At 47.5% G+C, this 20,272-nt stretch overlaps 1 protein-coding gene across 1 annotated transcript; it reads right to left on the bottom strand.

The window, feature by feature from the left end:
* Positions 1 to 19,138: 19,138 nt before the first annotated feature.
* CHST14 (carbohydrate sulfotransferase 14) lies at positions 19,139 to 20,272 on the bottom strand (the record flags this gene model as incomplete). The annotated part of the gene is made up of 1 exon (XM_082840355.1): positions 19,139 to 20,272. The coding sequence occupies exon 1, from the start codon at positions 20,267 to 20,269 to the stop codon at positions 19,139 to 19,141; it is 1,131 nt and encodes a 376-aa protein (XP_082696481.1). The 5' UTR covers positions 20,270 to 20,272.

Raw genomic sequence — 20,272 nt, 5'->3', positions numbered from 1 at the left:
AAATGCTTCCCTTCCGCTAATACTTGGTTACCCAGTGGTAAAAGTCTATAGAAAGGCAAAATAAATGCTTTATTCTTTCTTTTTATTTACCAGTTTTGAAAAGAACAACTATCATTTTCTGAAGATGACTTTTTTTTAATTTATTTTTTTAAAGTTTTTTTTTGATGTGGACCATTTTTAAAGTCTTTATTGAATTTGTTACAACATTGCTTCTGTTTGGCCGCGAGGCATGTGGGATCCTAGCTCCCCGACCAGGGATCCCCCTGCATTGGAAGGCGAAGCCTCAACCATTGGACTGCCAGGGGAGTCCCTAAGTTCACAGCAATATGAACTCAAGTTTGAACGCATTTAAGTTTTAATCAGTTACAATTATTATCCTTTTTGAAGTTAAAATTATCCCATCTTTGGCTGGTGGGAGGCTGTTTAAGTTGGCTCCTGAGTCTTTTGACATGACTGAAGTAGACTTTGATCACTTCCTTGCTATCCAATAAAACAAGATGTCCAGGCTGATCTTGTATACCTCTTACCCCAGACCTGGAATCAAACATCTCTCCAAGAAACTATAGTTTCTTTTAGTAGAAAATGGTATTTCAAGACTACAGTCTGGGTACTATAGATGCTCATTGCTCCTAGGTTGGTCACTGTTTCTAGGCCTCTTCAGTTGACAGAGCTAGGATGGATAGATCAATTGATAGATCAATCAATAGACAGATATAAACTGTCTCATGAGTTCCTACTGATACTTCAAATTCAGGACTAAAGGGTTTTTTTTCTTGTTTGCTTTTGTTTTTTGGCCACACAGCTTGCAGGATCTCAGTTCCCTGACCAGCGATTGAACCTGGGTCAAGCAGTGAAAGCCCAGAATCCTAACCAAGCAGTGAAAGCCCAGAATCCTAACCACTAGGCCACCAGGGAACTCCCCTGTTTTTTGTTTCTTTAATCTCAGGGGGTTTTATTAGTCATGTATACTTTAGTAAGAATTAGCTAGACCCTTTCCAAATTGACAGATGAGAACAAGTTCTCAAGTAAGCTTAGGCAGAAAAGGGAAATTTAGTATAAGGATACACAGAGCCCGAGGACAGAAATGCAGACAGACCTCAGGAAAGTGGTGAAACCAGGGACAAGAAAGTTATCAGGGATCAGGGCAGCCCTTCTCTATGGGAAGCTTCTTGCTTTTCTTTCATCAGATCTACTTTCTCCACTTCATCATCCACGTGGTTGGTAAAAGGTGTCCAAACACTTCCAGGAGACGGGCATTTTCCTGTGTTACAAACATGGCTACTGGGGGTGGAGACTAGGGAAGGAAAAGGAAGGGCTGTTCCTGGCAAGAGGGAATCTCAATCACCTGGAGTCCATGTCATGAGGGGTGTGAGTGCATCAAGGCTGTGGGCACAAGGGAAGGTAACCATGCTCGTGAAAAGAATACAGGACGGGGTTTTCACTTAACCTTTTCTGTATCACATCTGTATCTCTTTTCTTCCACTCCAAGAAGCTTGGTTCACAAAGACACAGGGCAGGATAAAATTAGAATATCACATAATTAATAAGCTACTTTAGGACTTCCCTGGTGGCACAGTGGTTAAGAATCTGCCTGCCAATGCAGGGGACATGGGTTCGAGCCCTGGTCCAGGAAGATCCCACATGCCGCGGAGCAACTAAGCCCATGCGCCACAACTACTGAGCCTGTGCTCTAGAGCCCGCGAACCACAACTACAGAGCCCGCCAGCCACAACTACTGAGCCCACATGCCACAACTACTGAAGCCCGCTTGCCTAGAGCCCATGCTCCACAACAAGAAAAGCCATTGCAGTGAGAAGCCCACGTACCACAACGAAGAGTAGCCCCAGCTTGCTGCAACTAGAGAAAGCTCGTGTGCACCAACGAAGACCAGCACAGCAAAAAATAAATAAATAAAATTTAAAAATATATAATAATCTACTTTATCTCACTTCACACACACAATAGTCTCAGAGTAACATTAATACCACCACTATCAATGTAATTACTAAGAACAGTTAAAACTCAGTTTTCACATATGTTCTCCCCATTCTCCCATTTTTACAGTTGTCTGTAGCTACACTGTATGAGCATATGGCCTTTGTGTCCTATATTTTCTGTTTTAACCCTTACTCAGTCTTAGTTCTATGAGTAACCCTTTATTTAATGCTCACACCAGTCCTTAGGTTGATGTTTTTCTAGTCATTTTTATTGTCTTAATTGTGAAAATTTAAGAATATCCATCAAAATTGTATTAGTATGGTTCTCCAAAGAAATACAACCAATAGAATGTGTGTGTGTGTGTGTGTGTATTTATTATAAGGAATTGGCTCAGGCAATTATGAAAGCTGAGAAGTCCTAAGATCTGCAGTTGGCAAGCTGAAGACCTAGGGGAGATGATGGTGTAAGTTCCAGTCCAAAGCCAGCAGGCTCAAGTCTCAAGAAAAGCTGATGTTTCCGTTTGAGTCCAAAGGCAGGAAAAGACCAATGTCCCAGCTTAAGGTAGTCAGGCAGGAGGAGCTCCCCCTTACTCTCAGGAGGGTTGGCCATTTTTTCATTCAGACCTTCAACTGATTGGATGTGGCACACCCACATTAGGGAATGTAATCTGCTTTAATCAGTCTACCAATTTAACTGTTAGTCTCATCCCCAAACACCCAGAATAATGTTTGACCAAATAGCTGGGCACAGTGTGGCCCAGGCAAGATGACACACAAAATTACCCATCACAAAAGTAGAGGGCAGGAAGACTTTTTGCTGCCCCTAAAATCAATAAGTCATTCATTCTGCCTGCTAGTTCACAAGGCCAGACCTAGTAATGGTGCTGGTATTATATGAAAGGTTGCAATTTACGGAGCATTACATGTATTATACCATGTACATCTCCAAAACAAACCATAGTCTACAGATCCAGAAACTCAGGCTTCGAGAACTAAAGCAATTTACCCAATGTCATACAGACAAGTAATGAAGTGGGGATTTGAATACAGATCTCCTTGATTTCCAACCCTGTGCTCTTACCAATATGCTAGATATCCTGGAAAGAACACAGGCTTATAAGGATAGAACGCGAAGTTTTTTACTCTGTGGCACACAGTTCAGCTGAGTGATATTTACATGTGTTCCAAGCCTCACAGTCTCTTTAAGTATCCTTGGAAAAAAACAGGTTTAAAATAGTAGATAACTGAGAAAAGAATAAACCTGTCATGACCATTTTGTTTTGGCCATGCTGTGTGGCTTGTGGGATCTTAGTTCCCCAACCAGGGATTGAACCTAGTCCCTTGGCAGTGAACGTGCCGAGTCCTAACCACTGGACTGCCAGGGAATTCCCATGACCAATTTTTAAATTTGCTTACTACAATTTAAAACTTCAGGAAGCTCATTTCTCCATTTCTAGAGTTCACACAGAATACCAAATAGTGGTATGTGGATTGTAAAAGCTATGATACTTAGAATTAAAGCAAGAGAAAAATAATTTTTGACAAAATATATATATAAAAGAGCATACATAAAATATATGTACAGTTCAAAGAGAAATAAACACTCATGGACGCATCTTTCTACCTGAATTATATCTACTAATTTCTACTACTTCTGGAAATTAGAAGTAGATGGAAACATTTAGTACATGTGTTTATCTGCAGGAGACAGTCAAAATTGCAAAGCTGATTTAAGAGCTGGTCTGAACCTCCTAGAGACTTGTCTTTCCCAAAATGGACTCAGAGGAACCCCAGACCTATGAAAAAAGGGATTCTATAGTCAAATAAGTTTGGAAGAGCGCAGTGCATATTCTCCTGTCTCCACCTTCCACTCAGATCTACAAGGGACACATTAACATATCAGGAAAAAAAGCCCTGTAGTAATCTTTTAAATCCTATGTAACACTGGATTTCCCCAACATATTTGACCACCAAAACTTTTCAGGAGGCCTGTTACCACCTGAATGCAACTTGTATTCCCCTGGGGAAATGCCAGCACAGGTGCCCACTGGTGACAGGGGCATGAATGGAAGATTTCCTGACCAGTGATGCTGATGAGAGCACAGTCTGAATGGTCAAATACCTCTAGACTCCTGAGAAAAGTAGAGGTTCAGGAGTTAGTGGGGAATGGGAACAAAGTCATAGCCACTCTAGTCAAAGAGACGGGCAGAGATGGGAGCCAGCACGAAATGAGCAAATTTGCTTTGCTGCTCCAAGTCAACATTACCTTCAAGTTTGCAACTTAGGTGGTGGTTTCCAGGAAGCCTATGAAAAATAAAGCACAAGATCCTGTTATTTGACTTGTGTTTTAACCGGTAAGAGTCTCTGTCTTAGTTCAGGCTACTGTAACAGAAAACAATAGACCACAGGCTTAAACAACAAACTTTCATTCCTCACAGTTCTGGAGCCTGGGAAGTCCAAGTGCTGGCAGATTTGGTATCTGCTGAGGGCCCTTTTCCTGGTTTGCAGATGGCCACCATCTCACTGTGTGCTCACATGGCAGAGAGAGAGAGAGAGAACTCTGGTCTCCATCCTATCATGGGGGGCTCCACCCTCATGATCTCATCTAAACCTAATTACCTCCCAAAGGCCCCACTTCCTAATACTATTACATTGGGGATTAGTGCTTCAACACATGAATTTTGAGGGGAGTACAAACATTCAGTCTATAGCAGTCTCATTAGTAATGACTGCATTAGCAATTATTGTACAAAACTTTGTTGTCCCATTATGCAACAAAAACAAAAGCAAAAATAGACAAATGGGACTACAGCAAACTTAAAAACTTCTGTGCAGCAAAGGAAACAATCAGTAGAGTAAAAAGGCAACTTACAGAATGTGAGAAAATATTTGCCAAGCATATATCTGATAAAGGGTTAACATCCAGAATATATAAAGAACTCATACAACTCAACAAACAAACAAACAAAAAAACAAATGACCCTTTAAAATGAGGAAAGGACTTGAATAGATGTTTCTTCAAAGATGATATACAAATGGTCAACAAGCACATGAAAAGATGCTCAACATCACTAATCATCAGAGAAAGCAAGTCAAAACCACTATGAGATATCATCTCACATCCATTAGGATGGCCAATATGAAAAAGGAAACTCACACAAACAAACAGAAAATAACAAGTGTTGGCAAGGACGTGGAAATACTGGAATGCTTGCACACTGTTGTTGGGATTGTAAAATGGTGCAGCTGCTCTAGGAAACAGTATGGAGGTTCCACAAAAGAATAAAAATAGAACTACCACATGACTCAGCAATCCCACTTCTAGGTATATATCCAAAATAATTTAAAACAGAATCTTGGGACTTCTCTGGTGGTCCAGTGGCTAAGACTCCATGCTCCCAATGCAGGGGGCCTGGGTTCCACCCCTGGTCAGGGAACTAGATCCCACATGCCACAATTAAGAGTTCACACACCACAACTAAAGATCCTGCATGCCACAACTAAGACCTGACGCAGCCAAATAAATAAATAAGTAAATATTTTTTTAAAAATCAACAACCCCCCCCAGAATCTTGAAGAGCTATTTGCACACCCACATCCATTTCAGTATTATTCACAATAATCCAAATGTGGAAGCAACCTAAATGTCCACCAATAGATGAATGGATAAACAAAATATGGTATATACATACAATGGAATATTATTCCACCTTACAAAAGAAGGAAATCCTGGCATATGCTACAACACAGACCTCCCTTGAGGATATTATGTTATGTAAATAAGCCAACCACAAAAACACAAATGCTGCATGATTCCACTTATATGAGTTATCTAAAGTAGTCAAATTCATAGAAACAGAAAGTAGAATGGTGCTTACCACGGGCTGGGGGGAAGGGAAACAGGGAGTAGTTTAATCAGCATAGTTTAGTCATGCAAGATGAAAAAGCTGTAGAGATCTATTTTACAACAATGTGCATTTATTTGACAAGATTGTACTGTACACCTAAAAAATAAGAGGGTAAGTTTATGTTATGTGTTTTTTACCCACACACAAACAAAAAAAAAACCACTTTGTCTAGGAACCTCCTCAGATGCTGCTCTGAGTAATATTCCTCAAGCAGTATCCTCCAGCCAGGCCCCGGGAGACTTATTTTCCAAGTTTCTTCTAGAAAAGGAATGTAAAACTGAGCTTTCTGGGTACTTCAAGAGCCAGAATGATGGAAGAGAAACCATCCTGACCTCAGGGAGTCAGGCAGGGCAGTATGGGGAGCTGTATTTGCAAGTACGGACACGACAGCCCAAGGTACACACTGCTGGGGTGGGGAGGAAGCTGCCCTGAGGAGGGGCAGAGCTGGGGCAAAGAGCCACTCTACAGACTGGTGTGCGGCCTGGAAGCAGAGGAGGGTCACCAGGACAACTGGAAAAGCCCCCGCAGCAGTGGAAAGGCAATGTGAGCAGCTGGGACTCTTAGAGAGGGAGCCTTTAGTTCTGGGAATGACACTGCTAGAATGAATGGGACTCAAGAGTCCAACAAGGGCTACACACCATTTTAAAATGCCGACACTGGTAAATTGCTTGATATTTAATCCTCAAGAGGGTCAAAGTTAATCACCATTTTTGACTCCTTTGAGACAGACCTTAAAGTTGAACCCTTTGACACTGTAGGTTTTCAAATTTTTAGGTCTTACTACAGGGAAAAAAAAAAGTATATTATATACACACACACATATATACACACACACACACATATATATATATATACACACACACACACACACACACTTTTTTCTGTAGTATATATATACGTATATATTATATATAATTTTTAAACTATGGCACTATAGAAAACATGACTTAAATGCCTTCCAAAGTAGATTGGGAAAGGAGGAATATTTCATGTATACCAGATGCTCAGCCCGGCCTACCCCCTTGACTCCATGACAAGAGGGCACCCCCAACTGCCACCCATGATTAGTGCTTACATCACGAGGAAGCCATATCTTGGGAAAGTCAAACTGTCCAAAGCGCTCACCGGAATAACACCACCCACACACTTCAGTCCTCACAATATGGGAAAGTGACTTTGGACAAATCAAGGAATCATACACTTGACATTTCTAGAAATTACTAGGTAATTTGCTATTTAATCCTGTATCCGGGAAGCCTTTGAAATAGAGTCACTCTAATGCTTGAGACCCTAACTCAGTTACTCTTCAAAAGAAAAACGGGTAAGCTAGAGAGGGAAACATGAAGAGTTACCAGTAAGTGCCGGAGCCCAGCATTTCCTACTCTTGAGGAACATACCCCCCTTAAAGGAGAAGAAAAGTTGCCCAGCTCTCTGGTGTCCACTTGTTACTCAAGTAAGTACAAAACCTGAAGCTGAGGAGACTTATGCTAATACTTATTATACTGCTGTAAAAAACAAAACAAAATTACAAGTTCAAACAAAATCACAACTAAAAACCATTCAAATTAAAGTCATTAATTTTATGTGATAAATGATACTGTGTTGCTACACTGAATTCTGCCCACCTGACTATGGTGCCGACCGCAGGACGCAGGTTCTTCGAGTTCACCTTATTTCCTTCTACCAACTTCCACACCATTTTTTTCCTTTTTGTTTGTACTATCATCAGGCAACAGCTCTGGTGGAGCTGCTTGCGTCACCTCTGCTGTAAACGCAAACTTGGAAGCTGAGATGACGTGGCAGTACTGGATTATAAGGTAGTCATTCAAACCATCAGGAATGTTATACGGTAATTCGTGTAGGTTAGCATCAAAGCTGAACATTCAAAATTAGAAGATGTCCCAGAATACATCCTTGTGTCTTAAATATTTTGACAAAAACTCCCAAAGCCTAAACCTGAGGCTCTTAACCTTTTTGTACCACAGCTCCCTTTGGTGGTCTGGTGAAGCCTCAGAATAATATTTTGCATAAAAAATGATAGGATTGCAAAGGAAACCAATTATATTGACATTTGGTTATCAACATATTAAAAAATGAAAATGCGGTATTGATATATGCTTCTTTATGAATATATTATTCACAGGATCTAGTGGCAGATCTGGTAACTCATAATTTCTAGGTAGTGATAAATGTAATTGATAGTTTGTGATATCTTCAATAACTGTAAAGTGGTATTAAAAAGTGCTATAGGGCTTCCCTGGTGGCGCAGTGGTTGAGAGTCCGCCTGCCGATGCAGGGGACACGGGTTCGTGCCCCGGTCCGGGAAGATCCCACATGCCGCAGAGTGGCTGGGCCCGTGAGCCATGGCCGCTGGGCCTGCACGTCCGGAGCCTGTGCTCCGCAACGGGAGAGGTCACAACAGTGAGAGGCCCACGTACAGCAAAAAAATAAATAAATAAAAAATAAAAAGTGCTATATACATTACCAAATGTAAAATAGATAGCTAGTGGGAAGCAACCGCATAGCACAGGGAGATCAGCTCTGTGTTTTGTGACCACCTAGAGGGGTGGGATAGGGAGGGTGGGAGGGAGACGCAAGAGGGAGGAGATATGGGGATATATGTATATGTATAGCTGATTCACTTTGTTATAAAGCAGAAACTAACGCACCATTGTAAAGCAATTATACTCCAATAAAGATGTTAAAAACTAAAATAAAGTGAGACCTCTTGGAAAGTTAAAAAAAAAAGTGGCATTAAAAATATCTGTGGGCTTCCCTGGTGGCGCAGTGGTTGAGAGTCCGCCTGCTGATGCAGGGGACACGGGTTCGTGCCCCCGTCTGGGAAGATCCCACATGCCGTGGAGCGGCTGGGCCCGTGAGCCATGGCCGCTGACCCTGCGCGTTCGGAGCCTGTGCTCCGCAACGGGAGAGGCCACAACAGTGAGAGGCCCGTGTACAGAAAAAAAATAAATAAAATAAATAAATAAATAAATATATATATATATCTGTGATTTCTATAAATGACAAAGTCACCAATTTTACTAATATTTCATAAAACTATGAATTTATAATATTTTATATATCTCAGAAGAAGTTAGAGAAAATAAAGATGTAACTTTCCCTCAAGTTCTTGAATTCTGTCCACAGACCTCTAAGGGGTCCCAAGGACCCCAGTCAAGGACCCTTGCTCTAAATCTTACCCAAATAAAATGGTTAAAATTATGCACACATATTCAAGATTCACTGCAGGCTTAGATGATTAAGGAGCTGCCCAGGTACATGGATTATCCATCTCTCTCCCTTCACAGAGCAACTGGCCAGGACCCAAACCCAGCAGACCTCTGAACCTCTGTGGCACCATACCATGAGAAGCTGGACTGTCCTGGCATGATGATGTTCTTACCTGGATCTTTTCCCTTCACCCTCTTCTCTTCAAAGATTCACTGCAGGGTGAGATGTGTATCCTCCCCTTAGCTCTCACGAACTCCTCCCTGGGAGGAGCCCCACATTCTATAGTGCACTTGTGTGGCTTCCAAGACAGCAGGAAAGGCCCTAAAGAGATTCTGCTAATCTCCTATGAGGAAGGGAGTAACCACACAGAGCACAAGGACCACCTTAGTCGTACGCAACTGGTCAAGAGGAAGTAGGGCCAGGAGACCTCCTGAGCAAGAGACACCCAACCAGTCACGTGGTTGCCCTCTCTACACACCCTCTGGCTGGGAAGGGCTGAAATGCCCTAGGATTGCTAGGCAACAGGAAAGAATTCACTGATGATGGTACCCAGAAGACTGTTACACCCTTGGTAGTCGGTGGCATGTGGTATGTGTGTGTATGATGTGCCCCATCACTTCCCCTGGAGGTCTAGAAGGGGGCAAAAAAAGTCGAATTTCTAAAACAGCTTCAAGGGGCTTTTGGGGGTTCCAGCCAGGCTATGAAGGCTAGCGTTCACCACAGTATGTTGAAGGTGCCCCTCCCGTGGGGTGTCCCTCTTCTTCCCGTACTATTCTGACTTCCTGTCAAAATCTGCTCTCCATTCATGGTCAAGGTGCTAAAAGGGACTGGTAAACAAATCCATCATAAGAACCCAAGGGATAAGACTTCCCAGCTGCTCCCTGCAATGTGGAGAACGAGCACAGACTGAGAACCAAGCTCTCTGTGTCAACCCTGGCTCAGCCTCTCAGTAGCTGTGTCGTGACAGCCCTCTCTGAGCCTCAGCCTCCGTTTCTGTAAAATGGAGCAGTAAAATCCATCAGAGAGTCACTAGGAGCGTCAAGCATGCAGGCCAACCTGAATCTAACCAGGAGGAGACCATCCGAAAATCCAAATTGAGGGACATTCTGCAAACGACTGATTCGAATGCTTTAAAATGTCAATGGCATGAAAGACCAAAGAGGGGGAAGAAAAGTGGGAGACTGTTTTAGATGAAAGCAGACTAAGAAGTCATGACAGCTAAACACAGGGCATGATCCTTGATTTGGTTCAAAAAAGAAAAAGTCAAAAGACATTATCCAGACAATTGGGAAAGTTTGAATATGGATTTAATACTGTTGTATTAATGTAAAACGGCTCAGGTTTGATTGTGGTACTGGGTTACAGAGCAGAATGCCCTTTTTCTTAGGAGATACACGCTGAAATATTTTGAGAGTGAAGTATTATGATGTCTGTAGTCTGTCCTGAAATGATTCAGCAAAACTTATATACACAGAGAGATAAAGCAAATGTGGCAAAATGTGAAATGATGAATCTAGGTCTATGGGTGCTAACTGTACTATTTTTTACAACTTTCATGTAGGTTTGAACATTTTCAAAATAAAAGATAGGAGAAGAGGTATACAGACATCTCTTCACAGAGGGCCTGGCACAAGGAAATAGTTAATCAACTATGATTGTTTGACCTTTGCATCTACAAAGGGATGATTTCATAAACCAAAAGAATGACTATAGAAAATGGAATGACAGGCTCTGGCACGGGATGGTGGCAGGACTCCGTGTGCTGGGGCCTTCCTGCTCTGCCTGCCCCTCAAGGGGTGATGACGGTGTCCCTGACACAGAGCGAGAGCTCCTCCTCTCACCTCTGGGAGGAGGACATCCTGGCTGGCCCAGCCCAGGCCATCGGCCGTGTTCACAGCCTGGCCTTGAGACTTCTCTGTGGAAGGTAAGAGATTAGAGCTGGAAAGGACACTTTTAATCCCAGGCTTGATGGCTGCAGCCTCCCAGGTGAGGAACTTGGAGAGCAGACGGTACCTTTGTGAGAATGAGAAAGAGGTGCTCCTTCCTCTGGGAGACCCAGCCCGTGTCCAGGCACTGGCCATCCAGTCACACACAGCAGCCCTGATTAATCCCGTGTATGTAATATTAGCTTCCATTAATTGAATGCCAGGCATGTTCTGTGACTTATTTTGAAACCTCACAACTCTTCAGGACAGATGTTATTTTGCTCATTTCAATTGTGGGGGAAAAGGCTCAGAGGCTTGTTCGCTTGGCCCAGCTAGTAAGTGTCTGAGCAAGAGAGCAAGCATCTGAATCTAGGACTACTGAGCTCTCATCCCACTGCCGCTCCCCAGCCTTCTGTTTGTGCAGAGTTTTATGCCATGTCGAACTCCGTTCCTCGTGTGGTCTGCAAGTCCCCATAACTCCACAAAGTAGAGAAGGTAACAAGTGAGGAAACTGAGAGAGAGGGGACTTGCTCCAGATCATCAGAGGCACGTGGCACAGTCTGGAATGTAGGAATCGGGTCACTCTGTGTCCTTAAGGGACTCCCTCCCAAATAACCATTGGAGGCTGTGACCCACCTCCTCTGGAAGCCTGAATGGGTTAGGAACAAATGAACACGGCCCCCTTTCACCTCTGCTTTAGGGAAGCCATTTGACTGTTGAAAGTTCCTCCCTTTGGGGAATTCACATGGTCACGCTTTGACTCCCAGGCTCCTCTCTCCGTTTTACTCTTCATGACATCTGTCTCTCACCTATGTTCCTGCCAGCCTGCATGGCACCCCTTCCCTCCTATATCTCAGCAAGCCCAGGACCCAGCCCTGCCTCAGCTGCTTCCTCCATCTCCCAAACCTGTGCTATTGTTTCCTTAGTGGAACATCTCTCCTTCCTTCCAGGCTTCTCCTTTTACGAAGCAATATGCTAACCACCAGGTAGATGTTCGCTGTGATTCTTGATTTCTCTTCCTACAGAAGTTCTTCTTCCTCTATTCCCCTTGCTGCCCATCTATCCATCCATGTACTTCCTCATCCATCCATCCACCCATCCATCCATCCAACTACTTATCCATTTAGCCATTCATCCTCCCATTCATGTATGTACACACACACACTTACTCACACATCTATCCATCCATCCATCCATTCATACATCCATGTATTCATCCATCTAATCATTTGACTTTCCACTTATTCAACCTTTATTGAGCACCTACTATGTGCTACAAATACAAAGAGAAACAAAGTCTGGCCCTTGTCTTTGGGAAACTCCCGGCCTATAGGGCAGGGGTAGACAAGTATCACCATGGGTTGAAAGCTCTCCTAGAAGTATGTATTAGGGACCATGGGATTTCAGAGGAGGAAGGGGCTAACTGGCCAGTGGCTGAGAAAAGCCTCAGGGAGGGCCAGGCATCTGAGCTGTGACTCTGAGTCCCCTTCTTTGTTCTCTTCCTCCTCTGTGCCCATCGCTCCCCCAGTCCTCCATCTATTCATTTTGTTATCTGTATGTGCTTGGGCTGAGGGCAGTCTCAGTGGATAAAAATCGAAGACTCCGCCCCCAAAGTTGCACAGGTGCTGGCTTTTCCCTCCTGGCTTTCCTGCTTTAGTTAGGCCAGTCTTCTGTTTCATCTGTCAGAGCAGGTCTCTTTTTATTGCTGGACACTTGCACCCAGGCCCCCCCACCCCACCTTCCAGGGGATGAGCCTGCCACTGAATCCAGCAGTTTCTGTAGAAGAGGCTCATTATAGCTCCTCTCACTGGGAGGCAGGGAGGGGTGTGTGTGTGAGGGAGGCATGCCTGGACTTCCAGGGATCAGCTGGTGTCCAGTTTGGCTTAGCTCCTCAACCGGAAAGCCTTGCCCCATTCCCCCCACCCCTGCCTAGCCAAACCCACTGTTCTTGCGCCTTCCTCCAGGGAGCCTGTGGCCCTCAGCAGCACTCAGGGGCCAGCCTGGACCCCAGCTCCCATGGACTCCTCTGTTCTGATGGCCCCTCTGGTCACAGTGCCTGGACTCTTGGGACTCTGCTGGGGCTCTGGTGGGGGTTTTAGGGGCAGCTCAACTCGCCAGGGCTGCAGATGGAGAAATGATCCAGTGGATAGTTGATGACTTCCTGCCCCCTGGGCTGCTGTGAGATTGAAACCTGGCTCCCTCTAGCTGCAAACAGTCACTGAAGTAGTAGCCCAGCAGGTCTGGGGCACTGCAGGGCCAGTGGTAGGAGTAATACCACAGTTCCTCCTTCCTGAGCTACTCAAGCCCCTCATGATTTTCTGTCCCCCAAGCCCCACCCAAAGGCTGAGGCTGGCAAAGCTTTCCTGCTGGAGGGTTGAGGGGCAGAAGACGACCTGGCGTGACCTTGGTTCTCCTTATCTCCTCACAATGGCACAATCAGGACTAATGCTGTGATTCTCTTTGTTTCTGTGCGGACTCCTGTGCAGAGGGGTCCAGGACCAGGCAGTATGAAGAGCTCAGTAGGGGGATTCTGCAGAACACCTGGTGCTCCTGGGCATGAAGATCCCTAGAAGCTCCCTTTAGGGGAATTTTGCTTCCCTCTCAGGCTGCCTCTGGCATTTAAGTCCAGCTGGATGATAATGTTGGGAGGAAGCCTAGACTGTATCCCCTGGGAAGTCTGGGGCTCCAGCAGCCAGACTCAATTTTGGGGTGAATCTGCTCTCAGCTGAAAGGATGTGAGCCTATGAGAGATGGGAGCTAAGCTAAGGTGATCACCAATATCCACCCAATTAATGACAGTGACACAAACCAAAGATAATCAAAACCGGCAGTGAGTTGGGTAAACTGCAAAGAAAACATCCTGAAAATGACAGTATAGGCATTTGGGCACGATGATGGTACATGTCTTCCAAAGCCCAAAAAAAGAGCAGGGTCAGCAGTCCTGCTATAAAGCCAAGGAATGGCCATGGGGAAGAGTTTAGTTCAAGATCCCCCAGACATCTAGAGGCCCTTGCTAGGCCAACAGCTGTTTTCTGTTTGTTGAAAAGGTCGTTATGTCAACAGAACCTATGGGACCAGTGCCCGTAAGCTGGAGTAGCCAAACTGGGTCTGTGAGGCAGCCGGGGAGGTGCCCTGCTCACATCTCCTTTCAAGAGAACCTGCTGTGAGAAGTGTTATTGGCGGATAGTCCCCAGCCGTTGCACCTTTCAGTCTGCTTCAATGTTCATGTCCCCCCATTTCTGCCCAGTGGAGGACTCCTCCAATAGGCAACCTTTGCCGCTAGCCTTGCTGAGATTTTTAGAGCTGCACTGTAATCTGAGACTCTTCCCACCCAATTCTTCCTTCCCGCTCTCCTTTCACAAGTGTCAGGAGACACTTCCTGCCTATTCCTGCTCCCTTCCCCCTTTATCCTTCACAGCTGTTTTCTCCTATAAATCTATTTTATTTTATTTTGGGGTGCGTTGGGTCTTCATTGCAGTCTTAACCACTGCGCCACCAGGGAAGCCCCTCTTCTGTAAATCTCTTGCACGTCTAATTCTGCCTTGGCATCTGCTTCTTGGAAGACCTGACTGAACATCTACTATATTCATGGTCTAGGGCTTCCCTGGTGGCACAGTGGTCGAGAATCCGCCTGCCAATGCAGGGGACACGGGTTCGATCTCTGGTCCAGGAAGATCCCACATGCCACGGAGCAACTAAGCCCGTGAGCCACAACTACTGAGCCTGCGTGCCACAACTACTGAAGCCCACGCACCTAGAGCCCGTGCTCCACAATAATAGAAGCCACCGCAATAAGAAGCCTGCGCACTATAACGAAGACTGGTCCCCACTCGCTGCAACTAGAGAAAGCCCACGCACAGCAATGAAGACCCAACACAGCCAAACATAAATAAATTAAATAAATAAAATTTTAAAAAAAGAAACAGAAATACTATATCCATGGTCTGGATCTACTGGAAAGTAGATTCTCAGGGTCGGCAAATCTGGGGAATTTTATAATAGCTGAAGAGGTCTGTGGAGTTTTGGGAAAGAGGGTTGGAGAAGGACACCAAAATTAGAGAAAATGAACACAATGCTTATCAGCAAATGCAATGAGCTGGATAATTCGTGATGCATTCGACGGAGCTGGATTTTCATCTCAATGCCACCACCTCTTTGGACAAGTCATTTAGGATTACTTTCTTCATCTATAAAATGGGAATACTTTTACTTACCTTGCTGGGCTGTTGTAAGAAGGAAGAGGATGATGCACGTAAAGTACTTCACAGCACGGCTGGCACAGGTGCTCTCAATTCAGAGTACCTATCGTTACTTCTTATTTCCCTTTAGGAAGAGAAAGAATTTCTTTCCTCTCGTTTGAAGCCAGGCAGGGACTGGTTCTATAAATAAAAGCACTGGATCCATCCTGGGAGGGGGCCTGCAGGCTTGGTCCCCTTTCAGCCTCTGGGAAAGGTGAGGGCTCTGTATTTGCCCAGAGGGCAGGTCAGCGACTCCATTTGGACCTTGTTGCTTCCTGCAGAGGGTCTGTGAGGTGGGTGTGGGACAGAGGTAGGAGGGGGAAGGGGAGGGGAAAGGACCTTAGACTCTAAGGGGAGGTGGTCTCTGGGCGGTAGCTTCAGACGCCTCGAAAGATGGACCAGAAGTGGAGCCTGGAGGTGGAGTCCGGACCCAGACCTGGAGGGCCAGGCCCCTCTGGGCTCCTCCCCTCTCCTTGTTCATCACCCTCAGCTGAGAGAAGTTAAGCTGCTAGCCTCATCCCCCTTGCCCAGGAGGACTCAGTTGTCTGGGGACTTCTTCAGAAGTCCAGGCAGTGGCGTAGGGCTTGGCTCCTGGGGATGAGGGCAGACCCAGTGAAAGGGAGAATCCCAAGAAGAAACAGCCCAGGCGTCTAGTCCCGAGAATGCCCTTGCCCCGCTCCTGGTGACCCAGAGGCTGTCACACACCCCCAGCTCTGGCCCAGGTGCCCAGTGTAAGGCAAGCCCCACTAGGGCTAGCTGGACCCGCACAACTCTCTGCCACCTCCGTGGTAGCTTCTTTTAAGAAGTCCATTTTCCTGAAAGGAAAGGTAGATGACAAATTAAGTCCCTCAGGGGCTGATTCGAGGGAGGAGAACGACGGTAGGTTGCAGTTCACCTCAGGAGGCCCTCTCCCTCTTACCTCAGACCTTCCTCCCCACACCACAGGTGTCTGGTTCTGGCTGTCAGGGTGCTCTGTGTCCTGGCACCCTTTTCCGCCTGGCAGAGAGTAGCCAAGAAGCTAACCACATCAAGCACTTCATCTGTCTCCCACTCCTCCAGGGCAGGGACTGGTAAATGTCAGCTGAGCTGAATTGGGTTCTCTGCAAATGAAGGAATGAAAGAACTGCAGAGGGAGTATGTGTGCAAACACCCCTAAATCCACCCCCATTCACCCTTCTCACCCTTCATCTTCCTTAGCCTTCCCATCCCCTCTTCTCTCTCCCCTCACCTTCCGTAATATCTCCCTCTCTCTCTCTCTCTCTTCTCTCTCTCTCTCTCTCTCTCTCTCTCTGTCACTCTCCACACACCCCCCATCCCCATAATTTGGGAGGCACACGGACCTGGGTTGCACCTGCTCCCATAATTGGGAGGCACACAGACCTGGGTGGGACTTCGGGCAGGATACTTAACTCTCTCTGTGCCAGTTTCCACGTCTGTAAAACAGGATAACACCTGTGGAACCGGGCTGTTGTGAGGTTGAAAGGAGATGAAGCAGACACAGCAGCTGGGCTCCAGGCTGCAGGGCTTTGGGAAGGGGGACTGAGTAGCCGCTATGGGTCCGGAGTGGCAGTTCCCAGCAAAGGAGGAAGAAGCTGGGGGCGGGGTGGGGGTGGGAGGCTCCTGAGGGGCCAGAAGCTCAGAGAAGATCTGACTGGTTAGCAGAGGAAGTGGGTCATGGGTCAGAGAAGCCCTGCCCAGAGGAAGCTCCACTCTCCAGTGCTGGGTGGATGCAGTGTCCTGGCTTCTCCCTTGTCCCCACTGGTCTCTGAGGGATCAGGTGTTCAACTAGCATTTCAGAGAACACCTATGGAGCCAGCTGCTGGGATGGGCCCTTTAACTCATTTTGTCTTCATTCTCACAGCGATCTACGTAAGATAGGCATTATTATTCCCACAACACAGAGGAGCACACGGAGGCTCCGAGAGATAGGCAGCTGGTGAGGAGTAGAGGTGGGACTTGATCGGTCCAGAAGACTCCAAGCACAGTGCCGTCTCTAATGCAGCGAGATGTGCACTTTGGTTCTGCTGGGTCATCGACCTCCTGCCAGCCCCTTGGGCTAGGTTCTGGGAATGTCACGTGAACAGGACAGACACGGTCTCAACTTCCCACGATTCACATTCTTGGTGGGAGAGAGTGACAAGTAACTGGATAGATACAGCAGCGCATGGTAGGTGCTATCTGAGGTGAAATCCCAGGACCTGAGGATCAGGTCCTCTACAGGGGATCAGTTAAGGCCTCCTGGTGAGTCATGCAGAGAAACATGAGTGACTATAGGAGCCCCCTCCCTCAAATTTGGGGAATATGGTTGGTTTACGCCTCCAAAGTCAGGCCCATAGCAAGGCTAGGTATAAGTGACATTGGCAAGGAGGCTCTTCCCGCCTCCGTCCCTCACCCCCTCGGGCACCACTTCTCACCACAGCCCCAGGTCCCTGAAGTACAGCAGTTCCCACTGGGGATGTATGAAATAGGACTAACAGAGAAAAGCCAGCTCTGACCTTGAATCTCTCCCATGGGCATGGTTGGCACAGCCTCCTATTCTCCATCTCCTCGTGGGTCTGGGATCTCTGGAGAGCAGTGGGGAACGGTCACACTGAGGCCTGCCCTCTACTACCCTGACTGTATTCCTCCCACATCGCCCACAACTTCCTCTGAATCTAAGTCAGCAAAAGACCGCCCCTCACTCAACCTTCTTGCCTTCCTTATAATTCTCAATGCCAGGAATAACCTCCCCTTGTTCGCACAATGATCCCCCTTTTCATCTGAGAGCCTCCTCAGTCAGGAAGTATTCCTGCCTAAGAGGAGGAATATCTCTTACTTAGCTTCAGGGAATAATCGTGTAGATGTGCTCTAGACCTGGAGCCATTCCTAATGGGGCTTGCCCTTTGGTGGCATCCCAGAAGCTGAGTCAGTGATCCGGTATGGCTTATGGGAAGCTCCCAAAGGCTCCGTGGTATGACGATGGCCCACTGCAATAGCCCTAGCAAGTTACAGCTTGTCTTACCTTCTCTACCTTCAAGCTCCCTCTCCTGACCTGGGGAAAGAGACATCAGGGGGTCTTGGTGGACACACAGGAGCGCAAAGGGAGAATCAGAGATGTTGACTTTGTATACAAAATGGCTTTATTAAAAATTCAGCTATTAGGAAAACAAAGCCTTCTCAGAGGTTCCATCAAAAAGTACAAATTTTAAATAAATGCATCAGAAAAGTGGCAGCCAGATACATAGGCCACAGTCACAATCCTGGGGGATGGGAGAGAGTGCCCAGAGTCCCAAGAAGAGGCTGGGCACAGGGGTCTTTGGATGCTGCAGGGCCAGGTCCTGGAAGGCCCCTTTCAGTTTTCCTTTCCTTGGAAAAAAGGGAAAGAACCCGGCAAGTGTAGGAAATTCTAAGTCTGAAGCGGAAAGATACAAAAGTCATTTAAAAAAGGCACGACTGCTGACTCCAGTCCTGAGGCAAATGGAGTGGATGAATGGGTGATCAGAGCCACAGGGCCCCCGGCTGTGGTCATCTCCTGATTGGTGCCTCCTCTGGGTTTGGCTACAGGTTAAGTTAAGGTGGCTCAAGTGGACTGCACAACCCCTGCAGGCAGGGCCGTGGAGCCAGTCTTGAGAAGAGATGTGTTGCTACACTAGCAAACTGGTATCTAGCCCTGCCAGGGCAAGAAGGATCACACTGGCTCCCAAGAAATCCCCCTATGGAGAGCACCAGGCCACCTGTCCAACCCTGGCCTCTGAACCACTGTGTGCACCCACCCTGGACAAGGAACTTCCAAGGGCAATTCTTCCCACCTAGGCATCTGGAGAAGCCCCAGGCCCCAGAGCCAGGGTTTCTCTCTATGGCAACACAGAAGGTGGCATTGTCAAAACCAGTCCCCAACAACTGCTGGCCCACACCCATGGTCACTTATGACAGGCCTCCCTGGTAACGTTAGGCAGTGGGTAGGCAAAGAGGGAGAAGTCCAGGATATACTTAGGCAGCACGTCCTGCAGCAGGGCCCGTGGGGCACTGCACAGGTGGTAGTGCAGGCTTTCGGGGCTGGCCGGCCGGTACCAGGCCTGGCGAGCTGGGAATCGGACGTGGGGCGGTGCCCGCACCCACTCTAGCACCTGGTTGGCATCTGCCTCCAGTCTCTCATAGGAGCCCACAAAGTCGTAGTGCACGGCACAAGGCTGGCACAGGTGGTACACGGGCATCCAATGCTCGTTCATGCGCTCAGGGTCCTCATCCACCAGGTATCTCAGGAACTCGGGGAAGGTGACATCGTCCCCCGCAGGGCTGGGCCCCGCTCCAGCCCTGTACCGCCTCACTATCTCAGCCCCATAGCGCTGCTGGTACTCTCGGATCTCGCCAAACTTGTTGCGGTAAGCAGAGAGAAGGCGTTCCAAGGGGTCCCGCACAAACAGGAACTTGAAGTAGTGCTGCAGGCGGTAGCGAATCTCATCAGGCCGTAGGTCTGCCAGGAACACCAGGTCGCTGCGGTGGTCCATCTTCAGGCGGACGTCCACGTTGTCCAGGACGCCCGCCAGCACCTTCAGCACCCGCTTCCAGTTCGAGCAGGCCACCTTGGGCACGTAGCAGTAGAGGAAGCGGTAGCGGTCATTCACGAGGATGTGGCGCAGCAGGGTGCGCCGCTGCCCCACCGGCAAGTCCCAGGGGTCCCGGGGCATGCCTGGTTGTCCGCACACTGCTCGCAAGGTCCGGTTACGGACGTCCTGCCTCACCTGTAAGTCCGAGTCCCCCGCATCCAGGGACAGCCTCCCAGGCCTGGGGACCGTCCCACGCCAGACCGCGTCCTCGCGGTTGGGAGGGTGCAGGGGAAGGGGCTTCATCTCGGCCAGGATGCCACGCTCGATCATGAGCAGCAGCCCGCTGGAGGCCACGATAACCGCGAACATCAGCATGGACGGCAGCAGCAGGGGCGGCCCGCCCAGCCCGGCCCGGGCCCTGCCCAGTGGGGCCCGCCTCAGCGCCCGGCCCAGGGGCTCGGCGCCATTTGGGGCCGCCAGCGGGGTCAGCGGGCGGGGGAACATCGT

Source organism: Leucopleurus acutus (genome assembly GCF_964270905.1).
Source record: "Leucopleurus acutus genome assembly, chromosome: 1".
NCBI classification, from domain to species: domain Eukaryota; kingdom Metazoa; phylum Chordata; class Mammalia; order Artiodactyla; family Delphinidae; genus Leucopleurus; species Leucopleurus acutus.
The sequence above is the reverse complement of the archived record's forward strand: the minus strand, read 5'-3'. Positions and strand labels throughout refer to the sequence as shown.